General features: G+C 40.1%; 1 protein-coding gene and 1 long non-coding RNA gene across 7 annotated transcripts in view; both read right to left on the bottom strand.

Moving 5' to 3' along the window:
* Positions 1-1833: 1833 nt before the first annotated feature.
* Positions 1834-3920, bottom strand: LOC128327675 (uncharacterized). The gene is made up of 2 exons (XR_008308738.1): positions 3640-3920; positions 1834-3160 (listed from the first exon to the last, which is right to left on the bottom strand). It is a non-coding gene; the product is annotated as an uncharacterized LOC128327675 (long non-coding RNA).
* Positions 3921-7601: 3681 nt separating this feature from the next.
* PTPN4 (protein tyrosine phosphatase non-receptor type 4) overlaps positions 7602-21489 on the bottom strand; it is a 190408-nt gene continuing 176520 nt past the window's right edge. For all 6 annotated transcript variants that reach the window (XM_053261040.1, XM_053261059.1, XM_053261049.1 and 3 more), the window contains one exon: positions 7602-15786. In XM_053261040.1, the coding sequence (XP_053117015.1) occupies positions 15700-15786 (87 nt within the window). In that variant the 3' untranslated portion in view covers positions 7602-15699. The remainder of the gene's footprint in view (positions 15787-21489) is intronic.

The raw sequence follows: 21489 nt of genomic DNA, 5'->3' as shown, positions 1-21489 counted from the left end.
GTACTTACTTTAGAAGAATAGGTGCAGACCCAATATTTTTCCTGCCATTCTTGCCACCACTCACTTTTTACACATTATGAATGGGTATGGAATATGGAAAGCTATCCCCTAGTACTGGCAATTGCAAATAGGGAACTTAATCCAAATTACCTGTATCAGTCCAGAATAACAGGGTCACATAGTGCTCAGATATACATATTCCAGCAAATAAATAATCCCTTAGGAGGGAGCTGCTGGGCTGTATAGGAAGAAGGAAGATGTGCAACTAATTTCCAACTCCTTTACTTGCCCCACAGGGCTTCTTCTATTGTCATAGCACTGGGGTGAATCAATGTTAGCCTATACTATTCCAGGCCTGAGCTGATAGCAATGTTATAGGCAACTGTTGTGAGATTTAAGCCACTACAGGTTACATCTAAGCAGTCCAAAGCTTCCCCATTTTCCCCCCATCCTTGTATGAAGAGATAGCTCCCATGTTCCAGAAAATCTAGCACCAGCCCTCCTTGCTGCCTTGAAAAGGCACTGATTTGGGAACTTTACCCTCTCACCTCCCATCTGGCTCATCAAGCTCCAGGGTTCAGCAGTCTCACCCTGTAGAGGGGGAATTTCCCAACTGCTCCACCCTGTACAGTCTGCAGTGATCTATCTGCCATACTCCCTACTTGTACTTTTGTTTTTTTGCACACCAGTCGGCCTCTTTCAGCCTGCAATATCATTGTTATGCTGACAATATCCAGCTCTATCTGTTCTTGCAGCTGAAATTTTAAAAAAACATTTCGGAAGGAGACGATTAGAGTGAGAGAAAGAAGCCAGTAAAAGAGGATAAGGCAGGCAGGAATACAATTCCAGCTCTCATCGGCAGAAGAGAGGCATGAAGGGCAGGTCTGACCCAAATGTACTGTTGGACTCTGAGGGCTTTTCCACTGTATGTGTGGGTGATGGATTTGTTGTAAATTACATACATGCTGGAATTTTTTTTAAATTATTTATTCCCCTTATTCCCCTCCCCTTTTGTTGAATAAACCTCAGTTCTGGTTATATACAGATTTGAAAGTAGCTCACTGGATTCCCCCCCCCTTTACCCCGGCTAGAATTAGAGAAGGGTGGAACTGCCCCACACTAGTCTGGAGTTTCACTGTATTATTCCTCACCCCTCCCACACCTAATTGAGCTTGGGCCCTACCATCTTATTCACAACTGGAGAGGTGCTGGGTGAGAAGGTGAGGGTGGCATTTGTTTAAACACACTCTTGAAGAGTCCCCAATATTTGCAGGCTATCTAAAGAAGATTCAGTCAGAGGGAACTCCTGTTCAGTTTGGAAGCCATCTATACAAAGAGCTCCAGTGGGACCAAACTGTTGCTACAAGGATCGCAGACTTCAAGCAGTGCTCCCTGGTAGTGCTACTGTCTCTTTAATGATAAGAGCAGCAAGGCCTGACATGCCTGTTGGCAGGCAAAGGGAGTAGGAAGTGTGCAGGGAGGGGCATGGCATTCAGTCAGGGAATACACCATGGAGGGCTGGGTAAGCCCTAGAGCAGTGTTTCTCAACCTTTTTGGACTCAAGGACCGCTAAATCATTTGTGCAGAGTGTCAAGGACCGCTACATTCTTTGTGTGCAGTTTCCCGGACCAGCAGTTAGTAGAGGGGTTTCAAGTTTAATTTTATTTTATATATCTAAGACTTTATACCGGTCCAAAACTTGCATCTACTTGCAATTAACTTGCAATTAAAATAATGTCATAAAATAAAATTTGTTAAACAATAAACTATTTTATTTACATACTATTTACACAAGAAATTAATTAAGAAATTAAATAATGTCATAAAATAAAATTTGTTAAACAATAAACTATTTTATTTACATACTATTTACACAAGAAATTAATTAAGAAATTAAATAATGTCATAAAATAAAATTTGTTAAACAATAAACTGTATTTTATTTACATACTATTTACATATCAAAATGCACACAATGTTAATGTGAACATTATATTCAAATATTTTAGGAGCAGAGGAAGAAGTCTGATAATGAGATATTCAAAATAAAACCTTGGTATGAAAACCAACAATATTCTTCCTTTCCATGTAGCCATAAATAAGAGCCATGTCTGCTTACTGGAAAGTATGCATTCCCAAATTCCAAGGAGACTCTTAGTACATGCATATAAAAAAAGAATCATTAAAATAGAACACATTCAAGCACTATTTGAATGCTTGCATTACTTTCTCCCAAAAGCAATATTGGGGCTGTATTTGTGAATGGCAAAGAGATGACAAACTTTTGGTACTTCTGCAACAAGACAGTGGTAGAAAGGGTGTTCTCCAAAGCCATCCTCAAGCAAGCAGATCTTTCCCAGTCAGTAATACTTGATCCTCCATTTCTTCATATCTAGCAAGCTCCTTTATGAGGCGCAGCAGGTCGGCGCAGCCCTCAGACCGCGCGGCTCGGAGATGGAACGGGGCCATTTTCGCGGGGGGCGGATGGGATGGGATCCGGGGACTGCCTCTGTTTGCAGGCCAGTGCTTCTGTGCAGCATCCCAACTCTGTGGCCATGCACAGCACTGCTGGCTTATTTAAGCCCACGTAACGTGGGACTGCAAAAGAAAAGTTGCAGGAGACTCAGAGTTGTAGCGGAAGAAGAGGGAAGCGAGGCGTCGCCAAAACAGAGAAAGGGCTGGAACAGAAGAAGCGGCTAGGAGGAGTAAGAGCGAGCGAGGGCGGGCGAAAGGGAGAGGCTAGCAGGTCGGAGTGGGGTTTGAGGGCAGAGAGGCGAGGGAGCAACAAGAGGCAGGGACTGGGCAGGGCCGAGGGAGGAAAGCCCGCAAAGAGCGGAGTCAGGGTGAGGAGTCTGCGCCAGGGAAAGCCAGATTAAGGAGTGGCACTTTGGGAGCAACTTTTGTCGAGTGCGGAGTGAAGAAACTTGGAACAGGGCCATTTTCCCGGGGGGGGGGGATGGGATGGGATCCGGGGACTGCCTCCGTTTGCAGGTCAGTGTTTCTGTGCAGCATCCCAACTCTGTGGCCATGCACAGCACTACTGGCTTATTTATCCTCAATGCTCTGCTCTCCACTCCCTCGCGTGAGTCCCCGATAGTTGAAGAGCAGGAGAAGCAGTCGACGGCGGCGGCACAGGCACAGTCAGGCGCCAAGCATCCCCCTGGCAGCACAGAGGGAAAAAAACCGCAATCTCAGTGGCAGCTTCTTCAAGTAGTTTTGGGCCGATTTGGCCCGTCTTCGGCCATGTGGGGGCGGCGGCGGCAGCTTCTTTGGCCTGAAATTGGGCCTTTGTGGGGGCGGCTGGGCGGCGGCTGCAGCCGCGGCAGTTGTTTGGGGCAGGCAGTAGTTTGGGCCTATTTCGCCGTCTTCGGTCGTGTGGGGGCGGCGGCGGCTTCTTTAGCTTCTGTGGGGGCAGCTGGGTGGGCGGTCGGTGGCGGCGGCAGTCTGGGCCGATTTGGGCCCAGACTGCCGATTCTGGGCCTTGATCTGGCCATGTGGGCGACAAGCGAGAAAGCGGCAGGGAGGGGTAAGTAAACCCTCCCGCCCTCCTAAATATACCCCCCCTGCAGTTGGTCAAAGCAAACACTCACAGCCTCAGCACCTCACTTATTTTTAGCCCAGTAAGTTTAAGCAGCTCACCTTCAAAGATCTCAAAAAACCACCTTCCAGCAACCACCCAATTTCTCCACTCACTCACTCACTGACTGGGCTATCTTCCCGCCTCGGCACAAGCCCCGCCCCTGCTCCACCCCTATTGGCCACTGACGTTCCAGGAGCCTCGGAATTTCCGGGGAGAGAAAAACTTTTACAGCGGAGAGAAAAGCGGATAGAAAAACAAGCGTATTCAGTTTGGAGCCCTGCCTTCCTAGTCGCGGACCGGCACTCAAGCCTCCGCGGACCGCTGCCGGTCCGCGGACCGGCTGTTGAGAAACACTGCCCTAGAGCGTAACCGCTGTTGGTGCTGCTCCGAGCTGGCCTCTCACTAGTCATATAACCTGTAGCAGCGGATGCATGCAGAAAACACGGTAGCCCCTTCCAACAGAGGTTTTGAGTGGTGAAACTGAGTAATCCCAGCTTCAAATTCCAGTTTTGTAATTAAACTGAGCCCTGTGGTTGGGTTGTGAGGCCGTGGTTGCATGCATTCAGACATCACATGAAACTGGAGTTACAGGTTTGCCAGTAACCTATAACTCCGGTTTCATGCGATGTCTGAATGCAGCCTAATTCTATGAGGGGTAAGGGTGGGAAATCCAGTGAGCTACTTTCAAATCTGTATATAACCAGAAAGAAGTCAAGCAAGGAGGAAAGGCAAGCAGGGATATAATGCAAGCAGGAATACAGTATCAGCTCTCTTCAGGAGAAGAGTGGAGTGAAGGACACGTCTGACCCAAATGTACTGTTGAACTCTGAGGGTTTTTCCACTATGTGTGGGGGTGAGGGATTTGTTGTAAATTATACATGTGCTTGAATTTTTTGTAGCTTTTATTCCACTTACACACAGACACACACCCCTTTTGTTGAATAAACCTCGGCTCTCTCATTCTAGTCCTCTCTCTCTAGAATTTAAATGTTTTCCTCCTGTTCCCTTCTCTTCCCTCAGTCCAGCTCTCAACTCAGAATCCACACTATGGTAACCACAAAGGTCCAAAAAATCCTATCTGTCCTTTTGCTCCAACAAGGGGCCACATTCATAAGGTTATAATATGTATGACCTAATGTTGACACATCTCTCTGAAGAGGGAAGTCCTAAGCATTTTGTAAGGTGGCCTGTACCAGTGTTCACCTGATGGGTGAGGCTGATGTGCAAATGTGAAAGGAACAAAAGCAGCAGCTTGGATCAGACAGGCAGCTTCTGAGTAAGAGAGAGATACAGACGGTATTGGAGAGACTGCAATGCTGAACAGAGCTGAAGCAACTTACAATGTGGATACTATGGTTTTTCTTTGGTGTAACCTGTTGCTGCTTGTAGAAGTGCTCTATATTCCAATTCTATCAAATGCTCAACCTGTATATTTGTAAGAAAAAACCCTAATATTATAAAGACCATAAGGCACATGCCCAGCATATGCAACATCATCATATAATTACATTCAGAGAGCCAAGACTGACTACAACTCCCTATTGAGCATACATAGAATAGTAAAAATAGGTTTACTATCATGGGGTGTGTGTGTGTGTGTGCGCGCGCGCGCTAGATCCAAGTTCACATGCAAGTTGAAAAAAATAGAGCTCCTGCATATTTTTCCAGCATAGCCTGCAGCAGCAGCTCAATAGAGATAGGAACAAAGCCTGCTTCAGCTGCATGGTTGGAAACTTCCCTACTTCCTCTATTCCCTTGCAGACTCCAGTAGTAATATTGGCTATGTATGTTACACACACTATCAGCTAGGTTAATATCAGAAAACGGGAAAGACAAGAATGACTCAAGCTGACATAGAAACATATTTTCAGAAGTTGTCACAAGGTAATGATAGTTTCAGTCAAAAGGTGGAGGCTGATCAAGCTATACTGTATTCAACATAACATTTAATTAAAACATCTAAGATAACAAGGCAGCACAATTTCTCATGCTGTAGGGAAAGGCATATGCAAGTCAGCATTTCTAGAACTTGCTTTTTCCTGAGTGATCTAGAACCTGAAGTCCAAACTAATCACTTGGGGGCTTTTTATCTCAGATGTAAGCAGCAAGATTTTCTCTGAACACTGTTACATCTGTAACACTGTCAGTGCTGTATCAATATGCTGTAGGAGGTACACAGGGCCTTTTGTCTAGCTAAGGCAAGGTCAAATCTATGCATCTTTTCACACACTGCTGCAGCAATGGGAACAAGAAAGGGCATGCCTTCAACTCCTGCCTATAAGGCTTCCAGCGACATCTGGTGGGCCACTGTATGAAACAGGATGCTGGACTAGATGGGCCTGATCCAGCAGGGCTGCTCTTATGTTCTTATGTTAACTGTTCCATGAATGTCTCCTAAAGCAATTTTTATTTTATTTTATTTATTGTTGAATTTCTATACCGCCTTTCATTAAGAACAACCCCAAGGCAGTTTACAAAAGTTAGAAACATACAATAAAAATGACAATTAAAATATTAAGCTAAAAAAACCCAAATCTAATTTTAAAACGATAAAATACAAGCATAAAAACTATTAATAAGTAAAAACACATAGAAGCAGCAGTAGAAATGGTCATGTAAAAGCCTGGATAAAAAGCCAAGATTTAAGAAGCTTTCTAAAAACTGTGATGGAGTCTGAGGAGCAAATGGCCACTGGGAGAGCATTCCAAAGTCTGGGAGGGCAATCACAGGACAAGCAAGCAAGATGCCACTTTTTATGACATATCTGTGTTGGAACCAGTTACTAAAGTTGGTCCATGAATAGGAGCATCTCTATCCAACTAGGTTGGTATGTTAAGCTCTGTTCCTGGAAAAAGTAGACCTGGCCATAGTGACACATGCCTTAGTTAAACTATATTTGGATTACTATAATGCACTTTACGTGAGCTTACTTTTGAAAAAAGTCAGGAAACCTCAATTGCTCCAGAACCAATTGGCCAGATTACTGTCCGAAGCAGGTTATCAGAAGCACACAACTCTCCTGTTGAAACAACTTCACTTTTACTATTCACTTTCAGTCCTAATTCAAAATGCTGGCTTTGAACTTTACAGTTTGGGAGTGGGGTATAAAAGATTGCCTTCTCCTTGATTGCTCATCTGTTAAGCTTTTCTATGGAAGTCTTCCTTATGTCCCACTGACATGTGAAGGTGGGTGGGTGTTAATGGGAGTGGGCCTTCTTAGTGGCTGGGCCTTGTATGTGGAAATTCCTATGAAGAGAGGCCCACTACGCCCTTTGTTGATCTTCCATCGTCAGATGAAAACTCCCCCCCCCGCCCCCCACTATAGGGCTCATGGTTTCTCTTTGTGTTAGCTATTTTATACTGAAATGCTATTATATTCCAGATCTTCAGATTTCCTCAAGTTTGCTTAATGTTAAAAAGCTAATTCCTTGTTTTTCTCTGCCTTGCCTTCTAGAAAGGAAGTAGTTGTCCTCTTTGATGGATTCCTTGCAAAAATTTCTACTCTTGCTTCAAATTTCAAGTTTGGCAGGTAAAAAATGCACAAACAGTATACATAATTTTGTTATAGTAAAATAACTCCTTGTTAACACAGCCCTGATTGTATATTTTCTCCAATTTGGAAGCTTCATATACATAAACATTCTCAACTGTAGTTGTAACACTGGTGATACACTACACCAATACTGCTAATTCTCATCAGGAGGATGTGTGTGACTAAACAATACAGTAACTTTTCTTAACAGTAGCACAGTATATAGGAGAGACATCATCAGTGGTAAGAAATCACCACCATATATACACAAATACTCCTGGGAAATGGAGTATGCCCACAAATGTGACTAACACAGCTTTAATACCTCTGGTTGCAACATTCTGTGCAAGTTAAGGTGTTATGTGTCTGCAATGTGAGAATGCACTGAAATGATCAAATTTACAAATATTTAAGAGATTTTTTAAAAAACCAATTGATACAGTTATGCAGCATATCTACAGCTGAACTTCAGCAATAAAACCTCCAAACTTTAAATTACTAAAGCACATCTTTATTTTGCAATTAAACAATTAAGGTTCACAAGTAAACTATATATTTTTTTTCTTCAAGTTTGTACCTAGACAACTATTTGTCAATCGAAATTAAATATATCCACAAAATATGTATAACAGCATATATTTCACATAACAGAATGAATTGCTCTTAAGACTAAAACCAAAATTTGTTAAAGGTTAAATATTTTTTCCCCCTGGGGAGTTGCTGGTATAGTATTTAGAACATTAGTGTACCTATTATTAATGGCAAGAACTCTCCTTTTACCCCAATGCAAGCAAAATAGATAAGGCCCTTTTAAAGCATACAGTAGCTGCAGTGATGAATGCTGATTTTTTTTCACATTGTCCAGTGTTGATCAAGTTCAAGTGCATGTCATTTTCAACTGAGCACATTTCCTGCTGCTTAGTGTAGAGGCTCTTAGCTATTCATGTTTTTAAATATATAAACACACATTTGAAGACAACTGTGTTTTTAATGGGAGAAAATGTATAAGAAACAGAAAATGCGGATTTATACTAGGCTTTAAAGATAGCTTACCGAGATACTTGAAGCCAACTCACTAAGTAGCATGACACCCAGTTGAACTGGACAAACACAAAGACACAGAAGAAATGCAAACTCATTACCATTAGATCACTAGCAACAAAAATAAATAAATATGGGCACCCATAGGACTGTGAATATGACCCAGACAAAATATTAGCTTTTCCACTCTTTATATTTACACAAATACTAATAGCACCTCTGGGGGGAAAGAAACCCATACACAAACACAAAACTATGCTTTCAGAATTTGCTAGGAGAACTAGATCACTGATTTTAGTATCCATATTAATTACTGGTTATTATGAAACCCATGTTTGGAGATAATTGCACAAGGAAGTTTGTTGATATACTTTAATAGATACAAGGTAACAGTGCCAACTGTTTTAATCCACTTATAACCTCTCTCTATACAAGTGTTGCAACTTTTTTCTTTTACAACTAGGTCTTGAGGCATTACTCCTATAATTTACACCTTAAGAACAATCTGCTCCGCAAATTATTTCCAGTTGTTTGAGCAAATATTTTTAAAAATAATAATGCTAAGTGGGCATATTCTTAAGTCAGGATCCAAAAAGCTTCTTAGGTACACCCAAGTACTTCTGCACAGCGGCATCCCTCTCCCCCGCCCACTGACGATACCTCCTTATGCTGTATAAAGGCTGTTCCACAAGGCTGCCTATAGGAAGCTGCCTGCAGGGTGAGTCAAGTAACAACGATGGGCCGTAGAAGCTGCAGTGAGCAAGGGTATGCTTCTGCACAGCCCTATGGATCCTAGTCATAGTAAAAATAGTATATTTTTGGCTAATTGAGACACACTGAGAAAAATCAATCAAAAGAAGTACTTAAAACTCTCTGTTTTAGTGGGGATTGCTTTTAATATTCTTTATAATGCTACTCTTAAAACCTGCATCAGAAAAATAAACTGCATCAACAGTTGCACTCATACAGAACCACAACCTAGGATGGTGCACCAAAGTAAGGCTGATATACAGACGTTAGTATTTGGGATAAAAATGTGGTGTACTTCATCCCAAACATGTCTTAAAACAGATGGAAATAAGCCAGAAAACAAACACACTGGTAATCAGTTCAAAGCAGGGAACAATCCAATCAACTCTGCACAGAAATTAAACATCTCTCTTCAACTTGATAGCAAATTTCTATTGCCCATGAATTCTGTCAGTAGTAAAGCATGAGATAAAGTGCTACTAGTTGAAATTAAAGAAATGTAGGCAAAATTGAAGTATCTATAACTTTGTGTTAAATATCAAGTAATTTCTCCAGCAAATATTGTCAGTCAAGCTCTTTTGTCCAAAACATTAACCTAGTGGTCTTCAAATTTCCATATAGGAATAAACCATATGCTAAGAACATTTGGTATAAGGCAAATAAATTTCAACATATATCCATGGATAATGTGTGGAAGTGAGTATTTCCCTTAAGCATATTACAAATTCCATGAACCCCAATTACAATTGATGTGGAAAAAGTATTAAAGGCTACAGATTATTAAAGTGAAGCTTTTATGGGTCCAGATAGGCAATGGCTCTGCACAAAGATGAATTCTTTCTCTTTCTCAAAATGATACCATTTGACAGATTGAGAAGCAACCATTTTGGCTTTGGTTTCTATTTCTAGCTTGGCCACACTGACTAGATTAAAGCAAATCTATTAGTTTTCCTTTCCAGTACATATAATAATTATATTAATATACTCATCTCTACAGTTTTAACAAATAAAATGTGCTGCTTTGTTACACAATGGATATTGATCATAATCTGGCAGCTGTACCAAATATTTGGCATTTTTTGCAGCATGAAGCAAATAAAACAGATAACAATGTATGCTGATGAAAATGAAAGCTCAGCTTGTTTTAAAGGGAAGCTAGTTGTTAACAGTAGTAAGTTCAACAAAGCCAATACAGGTTTTTCAAAGATGACCTGCAGAAAATTGAGAATACAGAATTCAAAATCTATGTTAGGATTATGATCCTCAGATTACAAGCCACTTACAGCCACTGTATTTGTATTTACGGCAACCTTCCTCCACTTTGGAAACAAACCCAACTGATGCCAAAGGAGTTAAGTTTTCAATTGTGTGCGCTCACACTCGAAAGTCAGTGGCTGACATCCTGACTCACAAAGTGCATATGCTTTGAGGGACTGCAGAGACTGAGAAGTTGTTTGAGGCCTCCCAACGTGTCCCTGAGGTCCCTCAAAGCATGGAAGCTTCATCAGGATGTCAGCTACTGCTCCCCAATAATCAGCTTGTAAGCACACTCACCTGGATGTAGAACTGCAGTGCCTAAGACTAACAGTGACCTACTGCTGATTGTGGCACCGCACTAGGAGAAGGATTCTCTGGTCACTTCAGACCCTTATTACAACAGCTGGGGAGGGAAAGAGTGGAAAAGAAAAGGTGCTATTCTAATATTCCATCTCTCTACCCATTCCCATCATATTTAAATCCAGAGGCTGGTTGTAGTAATCAGTGCAATGTGAGCTCTTCCTCCTCCCTTCTAATGCCCTCTCTTGTGCATGATTATTTACATTGCTATGGACTCAGTCTATCTATATGCGTGTATTGGTGGAAAACCCATGCAGATTGTTGGATCCTAGACACAATGCTGGAACACAGATAGGAAAGGCTTTACATACTGGGATAGAACTTTCCCTTGTATTAACATATGCAGATCCAAGTTATTTGCAAGTTATATGAACTACAGCTGAGTTTAAGTCAAATTATGAAGAAATTGCATGTGGGGCAGATGTCTCCAATCCTTTCCAGGAGCTGGGTTGAAGGGTGACGAAGGGCACCTGCACAAGATGTATCTGGGCTAATAGACATCCTACAACACTTTCAGGGGCTTGGGGAACCATCCATTGCTTTCTGCTGGTCACACACTTGTAATTCTGTACCAAATCAAGCAGACCCTTCCCAAAAATCTAGTAGAGTTCTCCTCCACCAGATGCAGAAGCTGCTGAGATTCCATACATGACTTTTCCACTTCTTGGCCTCCCTGAACAGCTGCAACTGCAGCATTTTTGCTGCTTTGTGACCTTCCACATATGCTGCAGTTCTAATCTGCACATTGCTCATAGCAATCTGCTGGCCATACTGGTTCTGTCAAAAACCTCTCCCCAGCTCTCTTCACTTGCGTTTTGTGCCTTCTTTGATAAGAGGATGGCAGCTTTTTTTATACTAGTAGCTGTGGGATACTACTACAGTGCGGAGAAAATACCATAAGATATTTAACGTGCACAACTTATTTATGATATTCTGCAGCATTCCATCACTGAATGTTGCAGCATAACTGAATTATGTTGCAAATTAATGCAGTACAATAGTATGGACTACAGTGTATAATTTTTTAAACTACATTAGTAAAGTCATCTAATGCTTCAGAACTTACAGTCTAATGCTAAACTTGGTGGCCCCAGCATGTACATTTGGAAATGTGAAAATGTCAAAGGCTACACCAAGGAAAGCCACAAATCCTGTTCTTGTTATAGGGACATTACTGCAGCACTGGAGGAAGATACTCCTCTCCATACATTTTGAGGGATTATGCTCAAAGTGGCATAACTAACTGGCACAATTAAAGTCATGTTTCTCAGAGAATGACTGACATTGTCTGTGGGTACTTCATATTTAACTTAATCCACCGCCTCAAAAGCCACACAACTAAAAAGGCAGAGAAAGAACATTAAGCAGTCTTAAAAGAGTCCTAGATTTCTGCATTAGACAAACCTTCAAAAGTACCTTAAATAATGGCAGTTTTCAATTCTGAAGATAAAAACCAAAAACAACATACATCTGTAATGTATACTGGCACAAAACTATTACCCTATTGCTCTTATTTACAAATGAAAACAAATTGAATTTTTTAAAAATGGAAGTGTTGACTTTTCCCCTCCCCATCTTTTTTTTTTTTAGCAAATAGTAAGAAAATAATTATCCATAAAATCCAACATCCATAGCACTCACTTTATATGTCATTATGCCTGAAACATACATTCATGTTTTGTACAGCATGAAACACATACAAAAAATATTTTTCTTTTTTTTCCTTTTTAGTTTGATACAGATCTTCATAACCCAATGCAAAGTAATTAGCAGTAGACTTTGAGGTCATATAAAAATATTAGTAAAAGGCTATTTATACCACAATGGGAGATGCATTTGTGGAAATCCACTTTTATGGCATGATAATGCTTTGATTTATTCATTATTATCCCACTTTACTATATGCAGATTTTAGGGAAAGTTCTGAAGCTTGTTGATTAGCTGGTGACCCTGCCAAACTAATCTCTTTCAATATTTTTTCATTGCAACTCACCAATAAGCCCTAAATCAGCTTATATCAGGGGAGATGGAGACCTTAAGAAGGCTAATGTTTCTGTCTGTATTGATCAACATATGAAGTACCAAAAATATACCCCAACAAAATTATACTTTGTGGTATAAACGTTTCTCATGGATTCAAAATTACTTTGGCAACCCCACATAAGAACATCAGCATGTGTAAAACACCAATGATATAAATTTTCCAGTTCTTTTCCTCATATACTTTTGTAAAAAGGGCAATGCTATTTCCATTTATAGGCTGGCTTTATAGACTTTAAGTTATTTCAACAGAATGGATGCATTTATTTTATATTAACTTTAACATGCTACCAATGATTAAGTTTGCTTTCCAAACAGCCAATACCATGCCCTAAAATAATAGTGGGAAACAATATACAAAAATTAAATGCATGAAAACCTTCTAGGTACTAAAACTGCTTTTGCTGCAAAACAATTAAAACTGTGAACTTGAACATGAAGTACATTTAGTATTATTTCTCTTCCTCATTGCCATCAATCAGTCTGATTAAGAGCCCCTCTGGGCTGTCTACAAAGCGATTTTATATTGACATATGGCAACTGCACATTAGCTTTAATAGTTATTACATCGTGCTTGGTCACCTGAAACTGCTCTGAGATCATAAAAATTTATAACTTTCACACTCTGTTGAATAACAGGTTACCAAAAATCAGTGGTTTCTTCAAATATTACTTCCCAAAGAACAACATAGTTCTCACCATACACTTCATTTCCCCAGCTGTCAATATAAGAAGCAGATTTAGCACTGAGTCCAGTTTGTCAAAACTCAAAAATATTGTATTTCTACAGACTGGATACTTGCTCAATGAAGGATGCGTTTTTATAAGCCCACTATCACTAATACCACTTGAACCACTAACGGGATAAAAAGAACCGTTGACCAAATGCTCTGGCAGTGCTACTTATTTCTACACTGATCTGAAGGAGTGACCATAGTAAAGGAAAATAATGAAATGAATGTCAAATCCAGAAACACACTTCACAAATTTTGCTCTGCAACTATGGGAAAAGACCAGCTGATAATGTTTTTTTAAAATTTCTAGTGACTTTACCTCTTTCATGTCATATCATGGCACTTGGCTACTACAGCTTTACACAATATAACTTTCAGTTCACTGGGAATACACTTTATACCATGGCTGACATACTGTACAAGATTACACATGTGGAACGTATTGCTTGCACAATTGTGCAAGAGCAAAACTTTCACAAAATGGAGTTGCACTACAGTGCAGCTATTATATATAATGCTTGCACCGATACACAACTTTATTTCTGAAATTTTTGCACTTGCTCAATGGCACTCTGTGCAGTTGTTACATTCCACCATGCATATAACATTGTGCAACATGTCAGCCCATATCTGTAATTTCCTCCAAATATATATAGGAGAAAATATATGAAATAGTGTTGTTGTTTTTTAATAAAGCGCCTCTCATCTTCAAATAATCCTTATTCATAGTCTTATTCTATACTCTGCATATCCTACTTTAACAAAAACTGGGTAATCAAAACATTTAAATATAGGGCAGGAAGCGAGGCTTTCATAAAGAAGCAACTGAATCCCAACTTACTGTGCAAAAAGTTGGACACCTTCGCTAGCCAGTTGGCTTCAGTTATCCTAGAAAACATTCTGAAAAGGAGACAAAAACTATACATGACCCCAGAATGAGTTCAGATACTGTATCAAAGGACTGCCTCCAATTGCATACATGCTAATGATTTCAAGAAGGAGGCACGCAAAAGAGAGAAACAATTTCATTGCACAAAAGAACAATACAGAGGCCTAAAAGAACATATGAAAAGGCTAAATGTTTTCAGGACAAGTTGATGGCATTTCCATACACACCCCACCTCCCACCATTTAAAAAGCAGTCCAGTACAAACATGACTTGAAAACTGGCAGATGTGGACTCAAGAGAAAGTAACTGGCAAGAAGGTAATGGTGAATGATAACCTTGGATGTGCACGCTTGAAGTGAAGATACTGGTACTATTTTAAAATTTATATCCTACTCAAATTACAAAGCTTTTTCTCAGTCTAAGGGTAAAATAGAGGAACAAATGCTAAGATAATCTACTGACTTTTCATTTTATCCTGCTAACATTTTTCCAGTCCAAAGGAATGTGTCAGATTTTCCACTTCATTTCATATCCGTAAACAATAATTACTTAAAAGGCTGAGGTGCTTCTGCTACCCACAGTAGCATACATGTACTTGCAGAAAGAGAAGGAATAGCATTTCTGTGATCCCCTACAGTACCATATTCTAAGCACCAGGGCCATGCTTTAAATTGTGAACCCACTAAAATAAATTGTAACAATGATGATACTTCCCCTTTAGGGCCACCATTACAAGTGCCTTTTCATTAAGACATACATCGTAAGTCTCAAGGCACTTAAGGGGTTAAGACAAAATGCATGCATTCATTCCCATTAGGGAATGTCATCAGATGTTTCAGAACACATTAATGTTACAACACACTGAGAAACTGAGCTACCAGTTCTAAAGAAATGTCCTTTCTCTCCCACCCTAAACACAATGCTGGTTAAATGGGCCTTTATGCAGCTACTGCCAGGTTAGAACAGATTGCAGCTTTCCACCATTAATCAAGTTAGATTCTAAAAGGGCATAGGGCAAAATGTGCTGCTTTAGTAGGCAGTGTGTCTAGTTGTAGTAATATTGCTAATGTTTCATCAAAATAAAGACAAAGATAGAGAGAATCTGAACACAGCAAATAAATCTAGCATTGGAAGAGATGGCTTTGTGTATTGTTGCTTCAAAAAAATGCAGGTGTGAAAACAGAAGGTGAAAGTATTCCAAGCCTTTTTGTAGCAGTTCAAACCAAAAGGGACTATATGGCACTACAATGAAGTCTGGAAAATGATCCTGAACCCATGGAGTTCGGTCAGTTTGTGGCTTGTTCAGAGCAAAGCACAAAGAGAGAGTCTTCCAACACAGAAAAATTATAGTGTTTGAGAGACTGATTTTCAGTTTCAACATAAAGTGCAACAGTGCTGAAGTTTTTCCAAGTCCTTTGCAGTTCTTCATTGTTTTCAGACACCATATTTTGCAAGCAATGTTATGGCACAACAAGTGCAGCCAGTGTCTTCTACGGATTCTTCCAAAAGGTATGTTCTATTTATGCAGCGATGTCTTTAAAGGTCTAACCAGTCCTTCTTCGTACACTTTCAATATAGCCTCACAAACGAATCTGTATTGACTCTGGGGGGGGAAAAACAGTGCCCAAAGTTAAAAATCAGAGAAACCTTGGAAGATTACATGAGAATGATCAAAGTTGTCACTCAAGACTTCTGAAAAAACGATGAAGGCTGTTGACCTCAAAATTTTGTAAAATTGTTTTAAAATTTGAAAATATTAGCTTTCTTTCCCAGTGGACTGCTAACTTCAGGAAGGATTCAATCTACATTATCTATTCCTGCTATTCATATTATTTTTTGGTTCCCCCACTAACAGAAGTCCTTTTTATCTTTATACACCCTCCAGTATTAATTTAACTGCTCACGTTTACTGACAAAATACTTTTTCACAATCTTAGGATCTATCAATTTTAGTCTTCATGTCTGAGAAACGTTCTATATATAGATGAAAAATACCCAGTAATTATGTTAGTTCACCACCACTGGGCTGGTTCATCAGACCATACAACCTCCAGTATACGTGATTATGAAGGAACCAGCCAAAAGAAGGCTGTTGGGATATCCTCTACAGACATCTTAAAGCCCTCATGATGTGTCCCTTTATTGTATGGGTGGGGCTGTTCATCCAAATGGGTGTGCGCCTTCATGTGTGTTAGGAACTTGTTTTCAAATGGAAAAAGCTAAAAATACTTAAATATATAAGGGTAAAAAAGGTCATAATATTCTAATTTTTCATGGCTGTGATGAGTGCATGATTTCAAAAGGTTAATTTTTAAGATTTCCAGTGTGGCATGTAACATTATTGTTGACATCTGAGAAAGCAACCTCTAAACTATGGTTTTATATTATATACATTATTCATGCTCTATCACTTCCAGGTTGGGTTTTTGTAAAACAGTTAATTGGGGATGCCCTTGAACATAGACCAGAAAAAACTGGTCTAGGATGCAGCTGCCAGAGTTTGGGGCGGGGGCAGGGGGGAAGAGCAGGTCAGACCATATTATGTTGATCATCATCAGCTGCATTGGTTGCCAATTTGTTTTTGGGCTCAACTCAAGGTGCTTATTTGGACTTCTAAAGCCTCAGAAATTGCACCCGCCCATATGAACCTGCATATGAACTGATTTACAAGTTTTCTCTGTTCTCCTGCTGACAGAGGTGTGGCATGCCATTAGAGAAAGGCCCTTTGAGGTTATGATCCCTCAGAATATAGAATATATTTTTATTTGAAGTTTTTATTACTTAACCCAGATGAAAAAATTATTAATATAGTGGCCAGGTTTTGTTTTATAATCTGCAAAACTCGATCTGATCTTTAGCAATGCATTTCATAAGTAGTTTATATACTTCTCCTTTTTAAATTTTATTTACATGATGCATTGTTTGTATTTCTTGTATATTGGTCTATGACCATAATAAAGTTCTGTTCCATTCCAAGAGAGGCATATCTGGTCCTTTCAACTTTTGGCGGGCTTTAAAGACTGTTTCCCCCCCAGCAATGTCTTCCTATTCTGCTGCTGATCTTATGGAATTGGTTGATTCTGTTTAAGTTTTTTATTCGTTTGTTCTAATTGTTTGAATAATTGTTTGGAATTGTTTAGAATAACAATTAACTGTTAATTTTTATTCTAATTGTTTGTAAGCAATATTAAAGTATATCTTAATATAGAATATATTATTGACATAATACATACATAAATGTAAATTTTTTTTAAAATGTCAATTTACATGAGTTTGTTTTCAGTGCAGTGAAAAGAGCCTAGAAATGTGATTCAAAACTGTTTTTAAGACATGGAAAATGAATCACAGGACAATGCCATCTTGTGGACAATGTATGTGTGAATGTTTAGAGAGGAACTTTGAATGGATTCATATTTTATCTTTTATATGATTGAAACAGCAGTATGAGTAGTAACTTTCCTGTACAAATTCTGTTTTTAAAATTCCCTTTTAAATAGAAACCTTTTTATATACGTCCTCATTTACTGTGATATACTGACATATGGCTAGCTGTCTGTTCTGAATCAAGTGGGTGTGTTCTGATCCAGAAAAATATATAAATAAGCAGAAACAAGTTTCTGTTCACAGATTCCCACTGTTGCATTTATGAAAATGTATTATGGCACAAGGGAAAACATCTGGAGTGCACAGATCATGTTCTTGTACCATATACACACCAAACAAATAATGAGCAGTCTTGTCTCTGACCTTGATGGTTATCTGTTGAAGGAGAAAGCAGGTGCCCAACACCAGACACAAGCCAGGTATCCCTATCTTCTCACAACCGTTTAAAAGTTGATGGGTGCTGTCATCACTGATGGCAGATAATGTTTGGCAAAGAGGACCTCTTACATTAAATCATAGTTTTTAATGTAAACTGGACATTTTAAATATTAAACGTTGTCTTTAAAAATGGTAAAATGAAATGAAAATGAAAAAATGTGTACTTACCCTGACACTTCAATTGATAACTCTCTTTCTCTACCAAACCCTCTGGGTGGGTTCAAACATCACACAGAAAAACAGGTTGCTTATTTGTAACCCTTGATCTTTTGGTGGTCCAGTATGATTCACAACGTGGGCTTTGCACCTGCTTAATAGTCCTTGCGGAAGGATTCACAAGCTCCTTGAAGCGCTCTGAATCTCCACCCTTCACGCACAGAGCATGCTTAGTATCTTTGGTGCCAGAGCGCTCTGTCGCTCAGTTCCTGAGATAAGATAACACCCACCCAGCCTCCTCGTCTGACAGATATACTTACCTATTTATCTGCTTCATGATGGGAGACCTTCAGTTAACACAGTATCCGTTCAGGCACGGAGATTAAAAAATCAAAAGTTACAGATAAGTCTTGTCCATGTAGAACAGTAGCGCCCTGTGAACATCCAGGGAATGTAGGGAGCATTATAGGGGTGAAACTGGGTTCATAAAAAAGGTTGGCTGTATAATGTCCCTTGGGTAGGAAAGTGGGGTCAATTCGTGTGACTACTTTGTTGAGATAGAAGATAGTGAAAGGCCAGTCAGCTTGCTGACCTTTCTGGTGGTGGTAACAGTGATTTAAAATGCTGTTTTCAGAGAAAGGAGTTTAATAGATGCTGAGAACAGGGGCTCAAAAGGAGCCTCGGTGAGAGTTAGAATTTCCTAACCCGTGGAAAAATGTTATTTAGATCCTTAAGAAATCTCTTACAATCAGGGTAAGAACCCCATTCTGTATGTATTGCAGATAAAGCTGACATAAGGACCCTAACAGACAAATTAGGAAGGCCAGAATGTTTTAAGGAGGTAATGTAGAGAAGGACTTGATGTACAGAAGCTGTAGATGGTCAAATCCCTTGGATTTTGCATAAATTGCAAATCTTTTTCACTTGCAGCTATAGTTGTATCTGGTGGAGGTCTTCCTTTCATGAAGGACAATATTATCTAGAAGTTCAGCCTCCACAAAGTCATGTTCAGAGTCCTTAGGCTGTGGTGAAGGACACTGCTGCTGTTCTGATGCAGGAGATCAGGATGCTGATGGAGATGATGATGGGACCCTCGAGAGAATTGCAGGAGAAGGCTGTCCGTCTTGGCCACCGTGATGTGAGTAGGATGCACATTGTTTTGTGATGCAGAATTTTGCTTAAGACACTGGACAGGAGAGGAAAGGGCAGGAAGAGGTTAAAAAGTTGGGTTTCCCAAGGAATTTGGAATGTGTCTCCTAAGGAGCCTTTCCCCACTTCCACCCTCAGGCAGAAAAGGCGACTTTTTTGTTGTGCTGTGTTGCAAAGAAGTTCATTTGGGGAGTCCCCCAGCAATGAAATAGGTAGGTGAGAACGTCTTTGTTAAGTTTTCATTTGTGTTGACAGGCCATATATGTCTCTCTGCTGAGATTGTCCACCAGGATGTTGTTGATGCCATTTATGTGGAACCCTAGGGAGCAGATCTGATGGTGAACGCAACAGTCCCAGAGTTGAATGGTGAGGTTGCAGAGGGATTTTGAGACTGTGCCACCCTGGCAGTTGGTATATACAATTGCTGTGGTGCTGTCCAACACTTGAATCGTTTTGTCAGACAGGAGTGAGAAGACGACTTCAGGGCTAAGAGGACTGCAAGGAGTTCTAAAAGATGTATATGTAGGGATGTCTGTTGGCAGTTCCACAAGCCCTGTGCATAAGGGACCGCACAGTGAGTGCCCCAGCCCTTTAGGGAAGCATCTGTTGTCAGTGTCATTGTTGGTACAGGTGGGTGGAATGACATACCCATATAGAGATTTTGTGGTAGAGTCCACCAGAGAAGCAAGTCTTGTACACTTTGAGAAACTACAAGCCATATCCATTGGTTGTCTATGTTTAGTTTGAATTTGGACAGGAACCACAGTTGGAGGCATTGCATACGAAGAGTGGAGTAACTGACGGTCAATGTGCAGGATACCTTCAGGCCCAAGAGATGTTGAATAGTCTGCACATTTTGGGTTGGATTTGAGAGAGTGAATAAGATGCACGATTCAGATTCGTCGCTCCTTTGGGAGGATCACACATTTGACCTCCGTGTTGGGTATTGTTCCTATGTAAAGCAGAGACTTTTGGGGTAACAGAATGGACTTTTCCCAATTTACTTAGATGCCCAGGTCATCCAAAAGAGAGAGAATCAGGTTGATTTGGTTGGTCAATCTGTCCTTGTTGGTCGAGGTTAGTAACCAGTCATCTAAATTCTAGGAATATTAAAATTCCCTGTGTTCTCAGATGGGCAATAACAGTGCTTACACATTTTGTGAAAACACGTGGCAACATGGACAGACCGAAGGGAAGGACTGTATATTGATAGATCTGGTCCTCTACAATGAATTGGAGATATTTTCTGTGTTGAGGTCTGTAGTGACCAATTTCCCCTCCCTCTAAAGAGTTAACAAGAAGTGAACCCTTGTTCTTAACTGACAGGCTAGTGATCTCCAGGGCTCACCCAATCAACCAAAAGGTGGGTGGGACTAGAGAGCTGTTGCAGGGAATTCTGGGAACAAGAAAGGAAGTCGTAGCAGAGAGTGCAGACTAGCATGATGTCGGATGCCTCATGGCAGAACTGCAGGATAATCTTTCAGGGTGAGAGATCGGCAGGAGGCTTGATTCTCATCAGTAGCTTGGTTAGTTCAAGGGAACAGGAAGCCAAGGCTAGTGGCTTGGGAAGTTTAGGGCAGGATAAAGTGCTTTCATAAAAATTTGAGTTAGAATTTGTTTCTTTGGTGTGTGTGCTTTGCACTTCCAAAATATCTGTTCTTTGCAACTGAGTAACCAAGATTTTTAAATTGTGCCACCCCACCATCATTCTGGGGGCTTCTGAAGTATTCTTGTAACCTACTGAGTATTTTTAACAGTATCTAAAAAGCTGAGAAAGCCTCAGACTGAAGCAGTTTGTAGTATTTGAATAAACATTTTCTTTTTCTGTTTACTTTTTTACATGCCTCAGAGGGTTGGCTATTAACCTAACAGGAGGTGTTGGGGGACTTCTCTGGTGCAAAATGTGTCTCAAGGAGGGACTGGCCAAATTAATAATTAGCTCCACATGCAAGCAGATGCACAGGAGAAAAAGGATCCCCCCCTTCATTCTTGCCTCAAAGAGAAAGAGGAGGGAGATGGGGATTTTTAATCACTTCGATTCCTGTTAGAGACAACCTGGTTTTATAGGAGAGATTTGGTGGCAGAGAGATTTACCCTACCAAAATATTTTCTTTTTCTTTCTTTCTGGGTTTTGGAAAGTTAAAGATTTTTAAGCCAGCCAGTCTGCTTCTCAAGCAGA

This window comes from Hemicordylus capensis, chromosome 1, assembly GCF_027244095.1.
Source record: "Hemicordylus capensis ecotype Gifberg chromosome 1, rHemCap1.1.pri, whole genome shotgun sequence".
Classification (NCBI taxonomy): Eukaryota; Metazoa; Chordata; class Lepidosauria; order Squamata; family Cordylidae; genus Hemicordylus; species Hemicordylus capensis.
This window is presented reverse-complemented; position numbering and strand designations above follow the sequence as displayed.